At 37.8% G+C, this 18,181-nt stretch overlaps 1 protein-coding gene across 1 annotated transcript; it reads right to left on the reverse strand.

The window, feature by feature from the left end:
• Positions 1 to 1,894: 1,894 nt before the first annotated feature.
• On the reverse strand, positions 1,895 to 12,700 carry LOC107756617 (taste receptor type 1 member 3-like). The gene is made up of 9 exons (XM_016573799.1): positions 12,603 to 12,700; positions 8,817 to 9,058; positions 8,437 to 8,737; positions 7,280 to 7,636; positions 4,319 to 4,735; positions 4,019 to 4,222; positions 3,484 to 3,495; positions 3,262 to 3,327; positions 1,895 to 2,616 (listed from the first exon to the last, which is right to left on the reverse strand). Exons 2-9 carry the CDS (start codon positions 9,014 to 9,016, stop codon positions 2,050 to 2,052), a joined length of 2,124 nt encoding a protein of 707 aa, XP_016429285.1. The 5' UTR covers positions 9,017 to 9,058; positions 12,603 to 12,700; the 3' UTR covers positions 1,895 to 2,049.
• Positions 12,701 to 18,181: the final 5,481 nt, after the last annotated feature.

The following is an 18,181-nucleotide window of genomic DNA, read 5'->3' on the forward strand; positions in this document are numbered from 1 at the left end:
GCCCCTGTGCATAATAAAATAATAACCAGGAATCTAAATTAGGCCTGTGTGATGATGGCCAATGCATCTTCATACTCTCCAGCATACTGTGCTTCTAAAATTAAAGATAACATTTTTCTAGTAATTAAAATGTCAATAATTAAATATAAGCAATTAAAATAAGCTAATAATTATTACAAATATGTAAGTAAAATGCTGCATTATTAAAAAAAAATTAAATTATGTATCAGACAGGCTATTTTTTGATTCCGATTGGTCAATGGCATTCCGTTTAAATTAAGTAGCCTACTCAAAATGGTACTTATATTTGTGTCTTTACCATCTCATGTAGAAATGGTTGTATAAATGCAATAAATCATTTGTGGCCATGCTGCATTGTGGTTATTTTCAGGATTATAAACTTTACTAAGACTGTGTGTCTCAAACAGCACCCTTTGACTTTATCCACAATCTAACATGACCTCAAGTGCCTTATTGCTGAAATCATGCACAAGTGGTATAAATATAGTAACTGAGATACATAGTCTCCAAAACAGATTTGCTAAAGTGATCTGACGTCTGATAAAAAAAAGTTAAAAAACACAATATGTCCAAATTGCTGTTTTGCCAAACTATTATTGCTGTGACTCTGAATCAGAACTGTCCTTAATAGACATGAAGAAAGAATAAAGAAAACAAAGAACTGTGGTACTGAAACAAATGAACTGATATGTGATATTAGCCCTATATGAGAAGGCATCATGGGAATTCTAGTATGACTGAGTCGCTAACATGGCTAACTGCTGCCCTCTTCTGTTTGTTGTTAGGAAATATTTACAAAATCAAATCCTGTCATTTACTCATCCTGCCAAGGCAACGTATCTAATTTTCATTGAGTTTTAACCGATGTTCTTTGAGTTGTCATACTTCTAGCACAGATTAATCTTGCTCAATGAATCTGGCTCCGCCCTCATAAAAGCAGAAAGATTACATTTTCAATGAGAAAGATGACAGTCGGCGCACTTTTTGTAGATCTGTCTCATCTGATAATAATTCACATATTTACATTATAACCTGAAATCCATAACCTCAGGCAAATGGGGAAATCCGCTTTTTTTCCACCTACAACTTTGATGGCCTGAGGTTGAGTAAATTGACAGCAAATTTAAATTTTTGGCTGAACAGGCTATCCCTTAATGAATACAGCACTGGGCTAACAACAGACGTTTTTGAATTATGAATGAATAATATACAAAACACAATTAACAAACAACAAACTACACAGTCACCAAGTCTTATAATTTGTATAAAAAAAAACTTTACAGTAACTTATCTAGTAAACTTGGCAAAACTCCAGGATAATGGACCGTTTTTGTTCAAGCTACAAATAGTCGCAGCCGCTCAAAAATAAGGTGGATAGAAAATATGAGGTACATTATCATTATACAACTAATATGAAATAATATCCCTGCTGAAATAATAATAATAATCAGAAGAAGGAGAATCTGTAATGGTTTTACTGGTTATAATGGGAATTGTATTGGTTTGAATGGAAACTGTAATGGTCCCTCTGGGTCTCTACTGGCCCTCTGTTGGTGACCTGTTAAAACCATTTAAATCCTAATGAAAAATGTCCCAAAAACACATAATTTTAAAATAGTTTTAATGGTTAATAGTTGATGGTTTGTAATGTTCATAATGGTATTTGTAGTGGAAACCATTAGAATTTCTGTGATTGTTTCTATTGATTTTTTCCCCAGCAGGGATGGCCTAAATATTTAGAGTACAAGCAAAACATTTAACATGAAGCATATCATGCATTAAACATCTGATTCATTGAGAAAACCTCGTGGAATTATTTGATATAAGAGTCAAAATTGTTTTTAATAATTCATAAACACAATATAACAATATAATGGCTGACTAATATAATAATTTTAATATTTAGCTATTCCTTTATTAACATGTGACATTTTTGTATTATTATATGAAATGTTATATATATGCAATTAGAGATTGTTTTTGAATAACTATAATTATTATTATTAAATGATAATTTAGCAGTTGTTTCTAGCTTTCTTCAGGTGGTGTTGGTGGGACCCCTTCTAAAAATGTACGGAAGTGATCATCTGTGTTAAGTTCTGGGTGTTTGACTAACAGTTGGCATTTAGGGAAAAAATAGGCTGCTACCAACCCTATATTACTAAGTAAACTGATTCCTACTTGAGCAATAGACTTATCTTTATCATTTAGACTTGTGTAGATGGGAATGAACATCACCCACATTACACAGTAACTCAAGGAGGAGATGGTGATGTCTCTGGCCAGGTTGTATTGTCCAGGCGGCTTGAGAGCCATGAAGGTGGCCATGAATGACACCAGTGCCAGCATAACATTGAAACCAAGCATCAAGCCGAAGTTTAACATGGGCTCCACTGGACAACGCAAAAAGGTTTTCACGTAGGTCACCTCCAAACTGGCGACGTATTTGGTCAGAGAGGGAGCCTCTTGGGCGTACCAACCACACAGTCCTGCTTGGACCCCGCAACATCCCAGAATCACAAACAAGCTTCCCCGTCCTCGTATATTCTCCAGCTGATCAGAAGACTTTTCAGGGAATTCTGTGATGCACACAATCTGGTAAATAAAAGACGACAGTGTATATAATAATTGAATTAAAAAATGCGAACGTTTCGTTTTTATTAAAAACCTCACGCTTTCTTGTCTAAATGCAGTGGTTAAGTTTGGTTTTATTTCAGGACTCAATAGTGACAGTACCACAGCTATTTATCATAAACAAGTAAAATTGAAGCAAAGTGAAATTGTATTCATATTTCAAAAGTATCTTCTTAAATTATTTGGTTACACTTTATTTTAAGGTCTCTAGTGCAGCCTAATTATATAAGTCCTGAGTAATATTAATTAACAACATATAGCCTACTTACTGTACTGTGCTCTGCGCATGACATGCAGAAAAAATATGCATATATCATGGCCACGAATGAAGAGTTTGTTCCCACGATATGTTTATACGTGGCCACGACTTATCAGTTCGCTCCCTGGTTTCATGGATGGTAAAGGTTCTTTGTGGAACCACTGATGCCAATAAAGAACCTTTATTTTTAAGAGTGCAGATTTCCTTATTTGCTCCAGGCGATCTGACCAATCATAACGCCGAACCCACCATCTTCCCCGACAAACAAATGACACTTTGTCTTCATAATGTTTGATTGTAAAAAAAAATAGCATTTAACATGCATTGATGCTTTTTTTTAGGATCACCTGAAGGGAAATGGTAAGAATGACTGAAAGGGCCACGGTGGGAAAAAAGGCATTCAGTGGATAAATCTGGGCCACGATTTACTAATGTGTTCCCTCATTTTGATTTCACTAAAACCAGGGAACACATTAGTAAATCGTGGCCCAGATTTACCAATGAGGGAGCAAATAAGGAAATCTGCACTCTTAAAAATAAAGGTTCTTTATTGGCATCAATGGTTCCACAGACATTGGCACCTGTTACAAAGACCATTTGTCAAGATGTGCTTGCTCTTGGATGCACCAGACACAAGTTTGGACACATCTATTTATTCTCTATTATTAGTATTTGACATATTTTAACTAATTTTAAGCCATTTTAGTTCATGCAAAAAAGAAAATTCTGTCATCGTTTACTCACCTTCACATTGTTCCAAACCTGTATGAGTTTCTATCTTTTGTTGAGTACAAAAGAAGATATTGATGGTAAACAGTTGGTGGTAGTCCTTGACTTCCATAGTATAAAAAAATACTATGACTACCATCAACTACTTTGTTAAAATCTTATTTTGTGTTCAGCAGGAGGATTTCATACAGGTTTAAAATAGCATGAGGGTGAGTAAATTATGTCAGAATTAACATTTTTGGGTGAACTATCCCTTTAAAGGCTTATTAAGATCATGATAAACTGTGTCAAAACTAATGGCTGGTAGTAAAACAAGGTATTCAAATTAAAATACAAGCATTTCAAGTGCAAATAGTGTTAATATTCCATTCATACCTTGCCGTTTTTTGTGTGCCATGTTATGTTGTTTTCATTAATCGTGAGGTTCTGATAAAAGTATCCAATTACGTCGAAGAGCACAGTGGTGTCATTAAAGTTCCATTGCATAACATCATAGCCAAAACTTGGATTACCCTCTTTATCAAACTTAAAATTGACCCCTTCAAGATCTACAGAAACTTTTTGGAGACTCCGTAACAGCTGTGGAAAGGATCATATATTGTTCTATTAGTACACTCTTAACCTTCTAGGATAAAACAAGCAGATTTACAGAAATAATAGCTTGCGTGTGGTTACCTGCCATGGATAAACATTGTCAGTCTTGGGATTAAGAGCGCAGTGGGTGGCATTGCATCCAAGCAAGTCATGCAGCGCATGTGCCACACAGTAGACGGCAGTATACACGCTGAAAACTGACCGCTGCACGAGTTTTATCTCTACCATGCTCACGTTGGCTTGGCTTAGGTAGCTGCATCTTGTGCAAGGGTTGTCCAGAGGAGAGATTTCTGTATCTGGCTGCTGAGGGATTTGCGTCCCTTCCATTTTGGTGAAGAGCTCACGGATATAAGGAGTGAAGAGGTCAAGAGGTCTGGTGATGTCTGCAAACGCCAGCACTGTTCCTATTGAATTGATCCCAGGCAGGGTGGATACAAGTTCGTTTAGAGCCCATGCTGTGCTTGCCACCCAAACGCCTGTCATGTTTCGTTTGATTACCTGATCAGGTAGTGATCATAAAGCATTTAGAATCAGCAAAACCTGTAGACTTATCATGAATATAAGGCAGTGAACGAAAAAACAGAGGAACATTAATTACATATTAATATTTTCCCCTTATGATGTCAGCTATGATCCTTAAATTTTGCATTCCACTGTGCTGCTTTTCAATTGACCTATTGGTAAGCCCCTCCCCTTGAATGCTGATGAGCCAATGGCAGTTGAGTATCAGTTGCACAGGGACCAGAACTCGGACATCTTTAGGTTTCAGTACCATAGAGAAACATTGGACGATTCAAAGCTTTCATCGGTTTGATGGTGTTTCTGCTACAAAAATGGTAAAACGATGTGCCTGGGGTACTTGTGACACCGATTCCAAGTATCCGGAGAGGATGGGCAATGGAATAAATTTTATTCCATTTCCTAAACCCAACCAAAACAGAGCAAAATGTCTATGCATTCAACCCCAATCCCACTGAAGATGAAAGCGTTCATTTTCTGGTTGTCATACTCTCATTAAGTTACAATTTTCATCTCAACCAGAACGTTAATGTCATGTGCGTCAGCAAGGTATCTCTGGCTAAAACTAGCTAACAATAAAGTTAGTGAGTCCATGCTAATGTCCAAACCTAAATAGCGAACTGTTCTCACGTCAGGTACAGTGTAGGTCAAAACACATAAACGAAGGTCTACATTTCAGTATCTCTCCAAATTAAACTGGCTAAATGTAAATTAATTTAATCTTACACTGCGGTACATGAACAGTGTTGATCCTGGATGTTGTCATTGCGATCGTGACGATCGTAACATGAGGCTTCTCTCGTCTGCATTGTGATCTGTATTTTTGCATATTTATTTTAAAATCTTTTATATATCCCTCTATGGCATATTTAAAGGGATAGTTCACCCAAAAAAGAAAATTCTGTCATTAATTACTCACCCTCATGTCGTTCCAAACCTGTAAGACCTTCGTTCATCTTTGGAACACAAATTAAGATATTTTTGATGAAATCTGAGAGATTTCTGACCTGCATAGACAGCAAGGATATTACCACGATCAATGCACAGAAACGAAACAAGGGGATCGTTAAAATAATCTATTTGACATCAGTGGTTCAACTGTAATTTTGCTATTACTAGAATACTACTACTCGAACAAAAAGAAACTTTATTCAACAATTAGTCTCCTCCGTGTCACACAAGGTATGCAATGCATGTACGCGGATACGCTGTTTACGTTGTTTATGCTTTGATTTGAACGGAAACAACGTATCTGCGTACATACATTGTTTACGTATGTGATACTCTCCAAAATGGCGCTATAGGGCGACGCGGAGGAGACGAATTTTTGAATAAAGTCGTTATTTTTGTTTTCTTTGCATACAAAAATTATTCTCGTAGCTTCGTAAAATTGCGGTTGAACCACTGATGTCACATGGATTATTTTAATAAAGTCCTTGTTACGTTTCTGAGCCTTGATCGTGTTAGGATCCTTGCTGTCTATGGGAGGGGCAGAAATCTCTTGGTTTATATAAAAAATAATTAATTAACAGTAATTAATGGCAGAATTTTCATTTTTGGGTGAACTATCCCTTTAAGTCATACTTGAATTATGGTCCTTCTGTGTCTAAAATTTATTAAAAACATCTTGGGACAAGTAAGACAGCAACTCTGTTTGTTTGTCTGAGTGAGCGACAGTAACTAAGGGGGGCGGGGCTTACCGATAGGTCAATTGTTTTTCTATGTAAGCATGCGCTAACTGGACGTCTTTGAACGAAAAATAACTGTTCTTAATCATGTTTCAAAACCTTGCATTTTTTCCCATTCATAAACCAAAAATACATTCTGTTTGAATACCCTGTTGAAATGAATTGGTCATGAGCTGGTTTAAGCTGGTCCTGAGCAGGAGCTAGTTGCTTTGGATCATCTTAGGACCAGCACATGACCAGCTTAAACCAGCTCATGACCATCTTATAAGCAGCTCATGACTAACTATGGACCAGCTTAAACCAGCTCAAACCAGCTGCCATGCTTCAGAACATACCTAACCAGCATATGCTGTTTTTTTCAACAGGGCAGCTACTAAATGTATATGTAAAGTCCAACAGGACAAATCATTTGGCATAAGTGCAAACAAAATTCGTTGTGCAAAGTGTCAATTTTAATGTAAGTGCCTTTGTTCATGGTTGTAGATTAGGCAAGCAATGTGTCTTTAGTTTTTCTTGAAAGTTGTAATGGTCTCAGATTGGCTAGAGGTTGGCAGCTCAGTCCACCAAAGAGGAAAATAAACTTTGTACCTCTTTGTGAAGGGATTGAAATAACAAAGCCTTCATTAAATTGTGACCAGCAGTTGTTACTGGGTGTCATGTTATTGTATTTGGGAATCCATCAATTTGGGAACAAGGCACTTTTGCAGCGTCCAAATGAATGATCTTATTCATTAGGTCAAAAGTTTACAGTTTTGAGTCTACAGCATAATTTCATAGTATTGCAGACTAATACTGATCATAGTATGACCCATAAAGTTGCATTCAAACTGTTCACCTCTATGAAGAAGTTTCTGGCCGGATTGGAGAGAGAGAAGACCACCACCACTCCCACTTTGGCGTCCACAATGCGATTGAGAATCTCGTTCACCGCTTGCACAGGATCACTGTATACAGGAATCAAACCCTGATATGCCACACAGATGGACTCCTCATTGGCCATACTGGAGAACTGCTGCTGACCCTTCTGTCCGTATTCATCGTCACTACCTACTACTGACACCCAGTTCCAGCCAAACTGTTTCAGAAGCTGCACTATGGCCACTACCTGCCAGCGATCACTAGGGACTGTGCGCATGAAGGACGGGAAGGTCTCTTTGTCGCTGAACATGTCGCTGGTGGCACCATAGCTAATCTAAAAATGCACAATTAGACATAAATTCAAAAACAGGAGGAACATCGCAGATTAAAGGCTGGAATACACTACATGATTTTTGCCCTGATTTTCTGTCTAGAGAAGTTGAAGCTAGTTGCCGAAAGTCAGAGCCAGTCTGCAGATTTGAGTTGACAGATTTCATAGAAAATTGCGTAGTGTATGATGGTCACAGATTCTGATTTCTTTTGCTTCAAGACTTTGATTCCATCCAGTCGGAGGAGAACAAACATGTTTGATATTTTGTGCCGATTTTAGAACACATTGTTTTCATTTGTCACGTGAAACAAGGTGCGGGTTTCTGCGTCTTGCCCAGTATTTTAAGATCTGTTCAGTTTTTAAAAGTCGTGTAGTGTATTCCAGCCTTAATAGTCCTTGCACACTGAGTCCGAAATTTTCGAATGCGTTTTTTCGTATTCGTCATCCTTTCCTATCAAAATGCTTGCTACGGATGCGAAAATGCAGAAAATCGAACTTGATCTGATTTTTTTTTTATGACGGACGAAAGTTTCGGAGGCAGTGTGTAAACGTGATTGACACGATGTGAGGTCGTATTTATTTTTTAATGTGTGAAAATGTTTTAATGTGCGCAAAAACCTTAAGTGTGATATTACTAGTTAAGAGACCAATCAGTCATATTATTGCATATATTTGCTAAAAGAATTTAAGTAAAATATTAAAACAAACATTCATTTTTAAAGTATTTTGCTTAAAATTTCAACACTATATTAGGGAAAAGTGTGTTGCATCCTTTAAATCTAACACTTTCAATGTCAACTCACCAGTGGTATCAAGAAAAACCCAATCAGCTTGCCAATAACTGGGACCAACTCAGAGTTGCTTGGTCCTATGATAGCTATAACACGAGGCTTGTAGTCGGTGTAGTTACAGGTGACATCCAGTTCTTCTGTCGATTCCTTTGTGAGAAGCTGGAGGACGGGCCTCATGACAACGGCTGGTTGCATGCAGGTGTCGTAACTCTCAAATCCCAGCGTGATTCCAGGGAGGAGATTCTCTTTCGAGTTGATCTCGTCCAAAGAGAACTTCATCGCCAATGTGAGGGACAAACCATATGTGCTAATTCTGCCAAAACAGAAGGATAAAAGGATGATTTTAGGAGCAAAGCATTTTCAGATTTTGTAGACTTCCTTCAAGATTTTACCTGTTGCACTCAAGATCGTCTGGCTTCACCCGTTTGCTCAGATCACTGGTCAGTTCATTAATGGGGAAAAGTCCTCCTACCAGAATATCTCCAGGCGATTTAAAAAGATCGGCTGAGATGTTCTTGAACCACGATGGCTTCGCGCTCAATCCCGACCCTAGAATGCCACAGAGCACCAGAAGTGTCCACTCCTTAGCCATCCTGGAGGGCGAATAATCCAGGAAGCGTGAAGAAGCACATCACTATATCATGGAAATTAATAAATGAAAGTGAAATAGCTGCACTGACCTCAGTGGAAGTATTGCTTAGGCTCTTCTTGTTTTGATGTGTTGTGATTGCCTTAGTGGCGAGTGATTATGATGGTTTGACGATCAACCGACAACACGTAAATGAGAGAAACGCCCCACCCCATGCTTTTGTGATCAGCTTTCGTGTCCTTTGCATGTAAATGAAGGGTCTACATCAAGTTTCATTCCGGCTTCACATGGAAATGTTCTGGTCTCTCCTCAACGTTCAAGCACGCTGGGTAAAAACGAGTTCAGTCTGTCCTTGCTATTTTGTTAGTTGTTGGTCTTTCCCACTATTAGTGCAAAGCTGTTTTCCAGCAAAGGTCAGAGGAGTTTTTATGCACTAGGTATAAAGTTATTCTTTTGTACATAAAACATAGGAGTCAAAGAAAATGTGTATTGTTCTTAAACTGGTGTGATTTCTCAAAGAAACACTTTGTGTATCGCAGAACACAAGCACAGAAAAAAGGGTCTGATTCAAAATATTTGTCTGGAAAAACATGAGCGTTGAACAAACACATGCACAATGCATTTGAACAGAAATTGTGGGAATTTCCATAGTTTTTGTTTGTGGCTTTGATTCAAAGTGCTTCATGATGGATGCTGGCCCATGCATGAATGATAGCGAATTAAACATTGAGACGGTGTCATGGCACAAATATGCACAGCAAGAGTATTTATGTAAGTTATTATTATTATTATTTATATATTTATTATTTATTATATAACCCATTTTTTAAAAATGAATGTTTTTAAGATTTATTTCTAAACACCCTTCAGAGATGTAGAATTTATTTTGTGACCTAAGACTTATTAGGATGTTATTGAATATTCCAATATCCATTTGCAAGTTACGTGAAGCCACGTACATACTCTGCTTAATACTGTGGATGCCTAATGGATTTGCATCAGATGTATAATGTCAAAACTGTCGGTCAGATATTTGCATGAAATTTTGACTGTTGTTAAAATTAATTGCAGCCACAGCCACATGTTTACAAGAGCTTTGCATACATGTGGAGCGAGACGTAGCATTTCCCTCTTACATTTTCATTGGTCATAGTTTTTGTCTATATCCTTCTTGTTAATCTCACTCAGATTATTGTGGCTGAATGGATAAAAATCCAGACAATAAACAGATTAAACATTATTAGCACAGTGTAAATACATGAACAGGGCTGACTTCAGCTGTCAAGTGCATTATGAATGACATCAATTAAAAAAAAAAACCTTAATAGGTTTTAATTGCAGCTTGATATGATGTTTTAAAACCTTTCCCAGGTGAAAAAGACGTATTAAATGTATTAAAAATATACTTGAAATTCAAGTAGTATGTTTATAATGCATTTGTATTCCCAACATGCTTATTTGAAGTGCAATAAAAATATATTGAATTGCATTTTAATATATTTCTAAAAAGTATACTAGAAGTACTTTTGTATTAAATATATGCTTAGTTATACTTCTAAGAAATATGCTAAACAGAAAAGCACAATTTAAATATATTTATTTTTCACCTGGGTTTGGATGCATTATTACAGCTGATTTATTCTGACAACCATAATCATATCTCTTATGTCACTAACCAGCAGAGGGCAAAATTATGTTTTAATTAGTAACCAAGGTCTTCCCTAGTAAAAGAGAAAATACTTCATAGTATCTTCCTGGCGATCTTGACGTCAACCGGTAAAGACACACAATTATCTATGCCACTTTTAATCTACCTCAAAGCTTATTGCAACCTTTGATCTTTTACTTTTGCTTTCTCTCTCTTCTTTTAGTTTGCACGTATTGCTTTCTTAATTATTATTATTTTTTTAGAAAAGAGGAGAAGGTCTTTGACTGGAGCACATGATATAAAACAAGTTTCCTCTGCAGATTTTGCCTTTGATGTTCAGATGTGGATGTCACATGTCAGCATAGGGGCTGACATAAGCTACATGTTCGGACAGCCTTCCTCGAGTGCACCGGGTGTGTTTTTGTGTGTGCGTAGGTGGATCTTCCACCTTCACTCTTCCTGTATGTGTAGGTGTGGATGAGCAGGTGTGTGCGTAAGTGTGGGTTTGAGTGAGTTATGACGACGCTGCACATTTGGACTTTGTTTTATGCTCTGAGGCTGCATTAAATATGCAGGTTTAGAGTTGATTCGACAAGCTATATACTCATTGAAAGCAGGATAATATCTTGGCATCTACAGTAGCTACACCGTCTTGGACTGTGGAAATTGTTGAGTGACTTACAGCACACTTAAAATTTACACTTAAAATATCCGTTATACTGATAGCAAAAAAGGGTAACTTTAGTGACACAACAGCTTGCTATTGCAGTAAAAATCTGAAAGGTACACTTTATATACCTCTAAAAGGTGCATACACAGTATTAATTTGCATCATTTAGGAGTAGATAAAGCATGTACATCAGTTTCTTATTGTGGCAATAACCTGAATTGTACACTTTTATACTTCATAAACCACTGAAAGGTGCTTATTAGTACTAATTCACATAATTTATGAGTAGATGAAGCATGTATCACACTTATATGTAAACATAGGAAAGTAAATTTAGTTTGCCAAAACACTTTAGTTTAGTTTGCAAAAAAAAGCACCTTTAAGTGGTACAACAGCTTGTTATTGTGGCAATAATCTGAAAGGTATGCTTTTGTACATCATAGACTACTAAAAGGTGCTTATTAGTACCATTTTGCACAAGCATGTATCTGGCCTCAAACTTCTTTTCAATTGGAAATATGTAAACATAGGAAAGTACATTTTATAGCTCGTCAAAATGTTTTTGCAAAATTTGATACCTTCAGTGATACAACAGCTTGCTACAGTGGCAATAATCTGGAATTCATACTTTTGTACCTTTATATACCACTAAAGGTGCATATTAGTACTAATCTGCATCATTTATGGGTAGACAAAGCATGTGTCTGGTTTCAAACTTCTTTGTAATTGGAAAAACAGCAACTTAGGAAGATACATTTTAGCTTGTCAAAATGTTGTCACAAAAAAATTATTCCTAAAGTGGTAGACTTGTTATTGTGGCAATAATCTGAAAGATATTTGTACCTTAAATACCACTAAAAAGGTGCATATTAGTACTATTTTAAACAAATACTACTTATTTGCAAAATGTAAGGGTAGTTAAAGCATTATCTGGCCTCAGACTTCTTTTCAATAGGAAATACGTCAACACAGGAAAGTAAATTTAGTTTGTCAAACCATTTTCATGCTTGTCATGCTTTTAAGTGCTTTTCTCAACAACGCAATGGTGGTAGATAGTAACCATTTTTTCAGCCAAATTCAAGTTTTCAGCCAAAGTCTTTAATAACAAAGACAAGCACCATGTTTCCTAACACTAGATCTTTTCTGGACTTCATCATTGGCTTTTAAAAAAGTTTCCAACATTGCGAAATCATGCATTTACTGTTGTATGTACTTTGAAGGATTATGTATATTTTGTGCACAAATCATTTAGCCCACTCATAAGCACTGACCTTTCACGTACCATCCTGTACTGCACACTTGTTTCTCCACAGGGAACCACTAGGTGGCAGGACCGTGTCTGCTAAGTGCCAAACAGCATGAGTTGAGGATGCATCTTAGCATGCGTCCTGATGTGCCCTGCTTGCACAATATTCCAGAGTATCATTAACGAAGTGGTTAATGACTGCAACAGCACGCTGTTTCTGTTTGTTCCGATAAACAAACCAAAATGCACAAATAAAGGTTACTGCAAGTTTTTTTATCAGCTAAATAGGCTATATGAACCTAATCTAATTAGGAAAACAAAACAGCGATAGAGCACACGGATCTAGTAATATGCACAGAGAGGGCAAAAGAGACATGCGTGGGTGGAAGCCGATGGCCTCTGGGCCGTACAAGGGTACACAGAGTAGCCAGAGCATGTTTGGACAGCTGATATCATGCGTTGAATGTACCTGCTTTCAGGGAACAGAGATGTGACCGGTTATTAGTCTGCTTGTCCTATCAGCAGATAATTACTCTGTCAACATCATGTGTGTTTGGTTTGTTCGGTGTCTAGTTTACGCCTGAGATTTTACAGCTTGCGTAAGAATGTTCCGCTGCCACTATTGCTCAGGTCTGCAGCTTGTTGTTTTGCGTAGGATTGTATTTTCGGTGAAGAACGGAAGCGTGATGTAACTTTATCCAAAAAGCATCAGTTTGCAAATGTCAGAAAAACTGCACGGTCGCAGTATAGGGTGCGTGAGTGTTTCAGGGAGTGTTGAAAGCTAGTGCTGTGATCTCCCAGAATGCTGTTGTAGCCTGATTCCCTGGGGACTCACTGCTTTGTTCTGCTGGACTTGTTGCAGAACACTGGGCCCGTTGTCAACACTCTGGCTAGATCCACCACAGTCGCTGACAAATTATTAACTAGACTCTCGTTCTCTGCCTTGCTTGATCCTTGCTTTGCTCTTTTCCCCACTTTCTCTGAAAATTCTGCTCCCTCAACATGCTCCTTTGTCTTCTTAACATACGCCTAATAATAAGACAAAAAATTATGCTCTGCAGTATGTTTGCATGTACATAAATACTTTGGCAGATGTTTTTTTTTAGAAGAATGAGTGTCTTGTGTTTGGGAATACTGGTCGAGTGTTTTTCGAGGTTTTGTTTTACCTATGTTACTTGCCATATAAATATATATATACAGTACAACTATTTTTATTGTTTATTATTTTCAGTTTATTAATTGATCAATGAATTTGTTAATCTAGGTTTATGTTAATTTAGAAATATACTTTAGTTCATTCATTCATGATCATTTATAATTACTTATGCTCATTTCAACACCATTGCAAATTGTGAATGTTGAAAAGCTATTAATATATGTAGAAATGAACATTAATAAATTAATTACCATGCTTAATAAATGATGTATTGTTCATTGTTTGATACCTAATACATTACCTAATGTACAAAACTGCTAAAGTGTTACTACCATAGTTCCTATACTTTTACTACTCTGCACATTAAACTGGAATAGAAAAAAAAGTATTTTATATTGAGTGAAATTGCGCACAGCACCTTTAAGGAAAAGTACCAGTATGATTGCAACTGCAGCAATTGCATCACCTGCAGGGATTGAGATAAGATAGCAAATAAGTGCAAATAAGAACGCAGAGTTATTATGATTCTAGGATGAGCAAAATGCTTGTTTAAGAAGGTAAGAGTGGTAAGTTTTGTTTTGACAGTCCAAATGTTACGAGAATTGTTGTTTTTTGTTGTTACGAGCCTGTTAGAGTTTTATATGATGATGTCTGTTTTTATGCAAGTCAGTGCTTTTATCTGAAGTCAATCATTTAATTGGCCGTATGCATTCGGGTATCTGGTATCCTAACCTGTAATAAAAGAAATAGTGTGTGTTTTGTGTTATGAGTGTGTTAATGATGGTTTTAAGCCTGCCACCCGCAGTTAAACACATACGACTCATCCTCGTTTCCTGTTGTCCCCCTTTATCTACACTTGTCCGACCTGTTCTTCTGGTTCCCATGGGCTGTGTGTAACTGTATGCACTTTGTGAATGTGTGTCTGTGTATGACACACACACACACATGCATAGTCATGGGCACAAACATAAATAAACACTGCTTATGTTGTAGGAAATGTACCAGATGATTATTTTCACAAACCTGTCACATTTCAAATACAAACTCCGTAATTAAAGTCTAACTAATTAAAGCTTAATAGAATGAGGAGGTAGAGAAAACAAAACAAGCCAAATAAAAAACGAACAAATCCTCTAGCTTACATCATAAAAAGTGCAGGGTTAAGTATAAGATGTTCCAAAATAATCGGCTGACCCTTTCTACATCAGACCAAACAGAATACCTCCATCTTTAATCTCTTCAAAATCAACCACGTTTTTTTAACATATAAAGTGTTTTTGAAGAGAGAGAGATAAAGCAAGAGTGAGGACCGAAGAGGGTTCCCGCTCTGTGTTATAATTATACAGCATTTAATCGGTTCTAGAAGAGCTCAGAATTGAACACCCAATTGTCACCTACAAATATAGAAACAGCGATGTGCATTCTAACCCTGCAACAAGAATAGGTGCTGCTTACCGACACACGCTCAAACACGCACATATACGTATAATCCTCTCTGAGCTTCTCGTTTGGCACGCACACTTGAATGAATTCAGCACTGCTCATTTAATTTCGTTTTCAGATGTAATGAAGCATAAATTATGAGCTGTCGTAATGTAATTCAGCTGCTCCCTACTGTAAAATAGTAAATCATTAGGCTCCTCCACCACCATTAGAGACCTCCAGCAACCTCCATTATAGTTACAGATTACAGTCTGTGAATCCTCTACAGCTATTGTTCCGGAATTGTGATGCAGTTCTTGAAATTTAGATTTCGTGATTTTCTGTAGAAGTTTATTATGAAAGAATGGCCTTTATGTAGCAAAAGTTTGTTAAGGGCTAACTTTTCTGTAGCTAAAACAGTAGAGCAAGACACTATAGCAACAGCAAAGTCATGGGTTCGATCCTCAGGGAATGCAGAAAAAATGTGATAACACTTTAGTATAGGGACCAATTCTCACTATTAACTAGTTGCTTATATACCTATTATTAACATATTGGCTGTTTATTAGCACTTATAAAGCACATATTCTACAACCCTAATCCTACCCAATACCTAAACGTAACAACTACTTTATGTGGCGAGTATCCCGAGTCCAGATTAGCGTCGCCCTGGAAACGCCGCTGCCACACTGATCACCGAAGCACAACACCTGTGCGTGATGAGTGGCGCACCTGGAGCTCGTTCCCGCTGGCCTTAAAAGCCAGGAGAAGAGACACCAGCGGGAAGGCACCCCGGAGCTCCAGGCGACATTAATGCTTGTTTCTCCTTGTTCACAGACTCCGAAGGCACCCCGGGAGAGGGATCTGCACCACGGCACTTCACCCCACGAGCACCACGCTGAGACGGGCACCGAGCACCATTCATCAGAGCACGTGTGATCAGTGTGTGGGAAATAAATCACCCTCCGGGGCTCTTTCGATCAGTACCGAGTCTGTGTTCTCATTCACCCCGCGACACTTACTATTAATAAGCAGCAGATTAGGAGTTTGAGGCAAAATCCGTAGGTTTGTTAATGGCGAGAATTGGACCTTAAAATAAAGTGTGACCAAAACTGTATATCTTGAGTGCAATGTAAGTCGCTTTGGATAAAAGTGTCTGCCACATGCATAAATGTATAAGTATTTGACTGCTTAGTAAGAAAGACTATATTTTTGTATCAAACAGTTCTGTTCTCAACTCTCTGGTTGTTTGGTTTACATTGATGGATTTTAGTGCATTTATGCAAAGCAACTTACATTGCATTCAAAGTACACATTTACATTTGATTAGTTTTTGCTTTTTGGAATTTAACCCATGACCCTCGTGTTGCTAGCACCATGCTTTACTGTTTAAGGGTTTATTGCAATAATGAATGCAATGCTTTCCTTTCAAAAGCATAATCTGACAAAACATTTCTCGCCATTTGTTTACAATCATTCAAATTAGTTCCCAAGACTCGAGAGGCATAGGGTTAAAACAAGAAGCACAAATGACCTCTGCAGGCTAGTGTTTAACATAATTGCATAGACCTCCACAGGTAGTTATTCTTGGAAATTTGTGGCACGAAACACCCCTGTCATTTAAAGCTCAGGTAAACTGGAGCAGCCTTTGGGTAAATAGGGGTGAAAACATTCTAGGTTAATTGACAACTGTACAAACCCCTGTGTTGTAGCCACAGGCTTAAGCATGTGTGTGCATGTGTAAGTGCAATTATCAGGCTTATGTAAGAGCATAAGTGGCCCAGGAGCGGTTAGGCATGCACTCCTTTCTCTGTCCTTTTCTAGATCAGTGGTCCATGCGGGACATTAATGCATAGAATTCAATTAGAGAGTGTTGGGGATCTTTCCAGTCTAGAAGATTCTCATACTTAAAAAAAAAAAAATGCAATGTGACAAAAACAGCAACGTCACTGAGTTTAAAGTTGGAAATGCATTGCATACTAGTGGGAAAAAGTGATTTGTAACTGTGCCACTACTTTTAGTTACTCCATGAAACGTGTTTATGTTTTTCCTCCCTCTTTTCATCTCTCATTTTATCTCCTCTTTCTTAATAAATGAGATGATTGAATAATCCTACCTGTTGAGACTCATTCTCACCCCTTGTGACTCACGTATCCACTTTTCCCAGATTCCCACCTGCAGTCTGAAATGGGGTGGTTTTTATGTGGAGCTTTTTTTAGTTGCTTTTTCGCCGTAAGCTTCTTGGCGCAGGTCTGGATTTGATTTTGCCACTGTCCTGTTCATTCAAGGCAGGCTGATGTTACCTGACTGGTCGTGAGTCACAAGACCCTCTATGCCTCATATGTTCTCAGAGGTCTTCAATAGAATGAAGGGATTTTAATTCTACTCCAGGTGAGCAGTTAGTCATCTGTCAGATGTGTAGGCGCATCCTGTATTACAGAAGGGAGAATAATATTCTCATTTTAAAGGAAAAAATAATTGTAGGATTAGAGTGGGTGTGATTTTGTGCTACCGTCTGACTTTACGTGACTATGAAACTCCTGTCATCAAGATCACGCTATTAGAAATAGAACATTCATTAAAGGGGTCATATGATGCGATTAAAATTTTTCCTTTCTCTTTGGAGTGTTACAAGCTCTTGGTGCATAAAGAAGATCTGTAAAGTTGCAAAGACTAAAGTCTCAAATCCAAAGAGATATTCTTTATAAAAGTTAAGAGTCAAGACGAAGCAGAGTCCAGCCCAGGGTCGTCACATGTGGTTGCTGCAAGCCCGCAGGACGCTCCTTTGTCGAATCCGCCGTCCGCGCCGTTCTCAAGCCCGCCCGCCTCTGCTTACTCAAGTCGGCCTCCACTCACTCTAGGCCGCGGCTCACTCTAGGCCTCCGGCCATTCGCCAATCACAACGCACTGGATAGCTGGCTAATCAGAGCACACATTGCTTTTCAGACCGATGAGCTTTGCAAAAATCGACGCATTTCAGAAAGGCGGGGCATAGAGGAGAAACAATAATGTACAGTATGTGGAAA

The sequence above is a fragment of the Sinocyclocheilus rhinocerous genome, unplaced genomic scaffold (assembly GCF_001515625.1).
Source record: "Sinocyclocheilus rhinocerous isolate Xijiao unplaced genomic scaffold, SAMN03320098_v1.1 scaffold532, whole genome shotgun sequence".
Classification (NCBI taxonomy): domain Eukaryota; kingdom Metazoa; phylum Chordata; class Actinopteri; order Cypriniformes; family Cyprinidae; genus Sinocyclocheilus; species Sinocyclocheilus rhinocerous.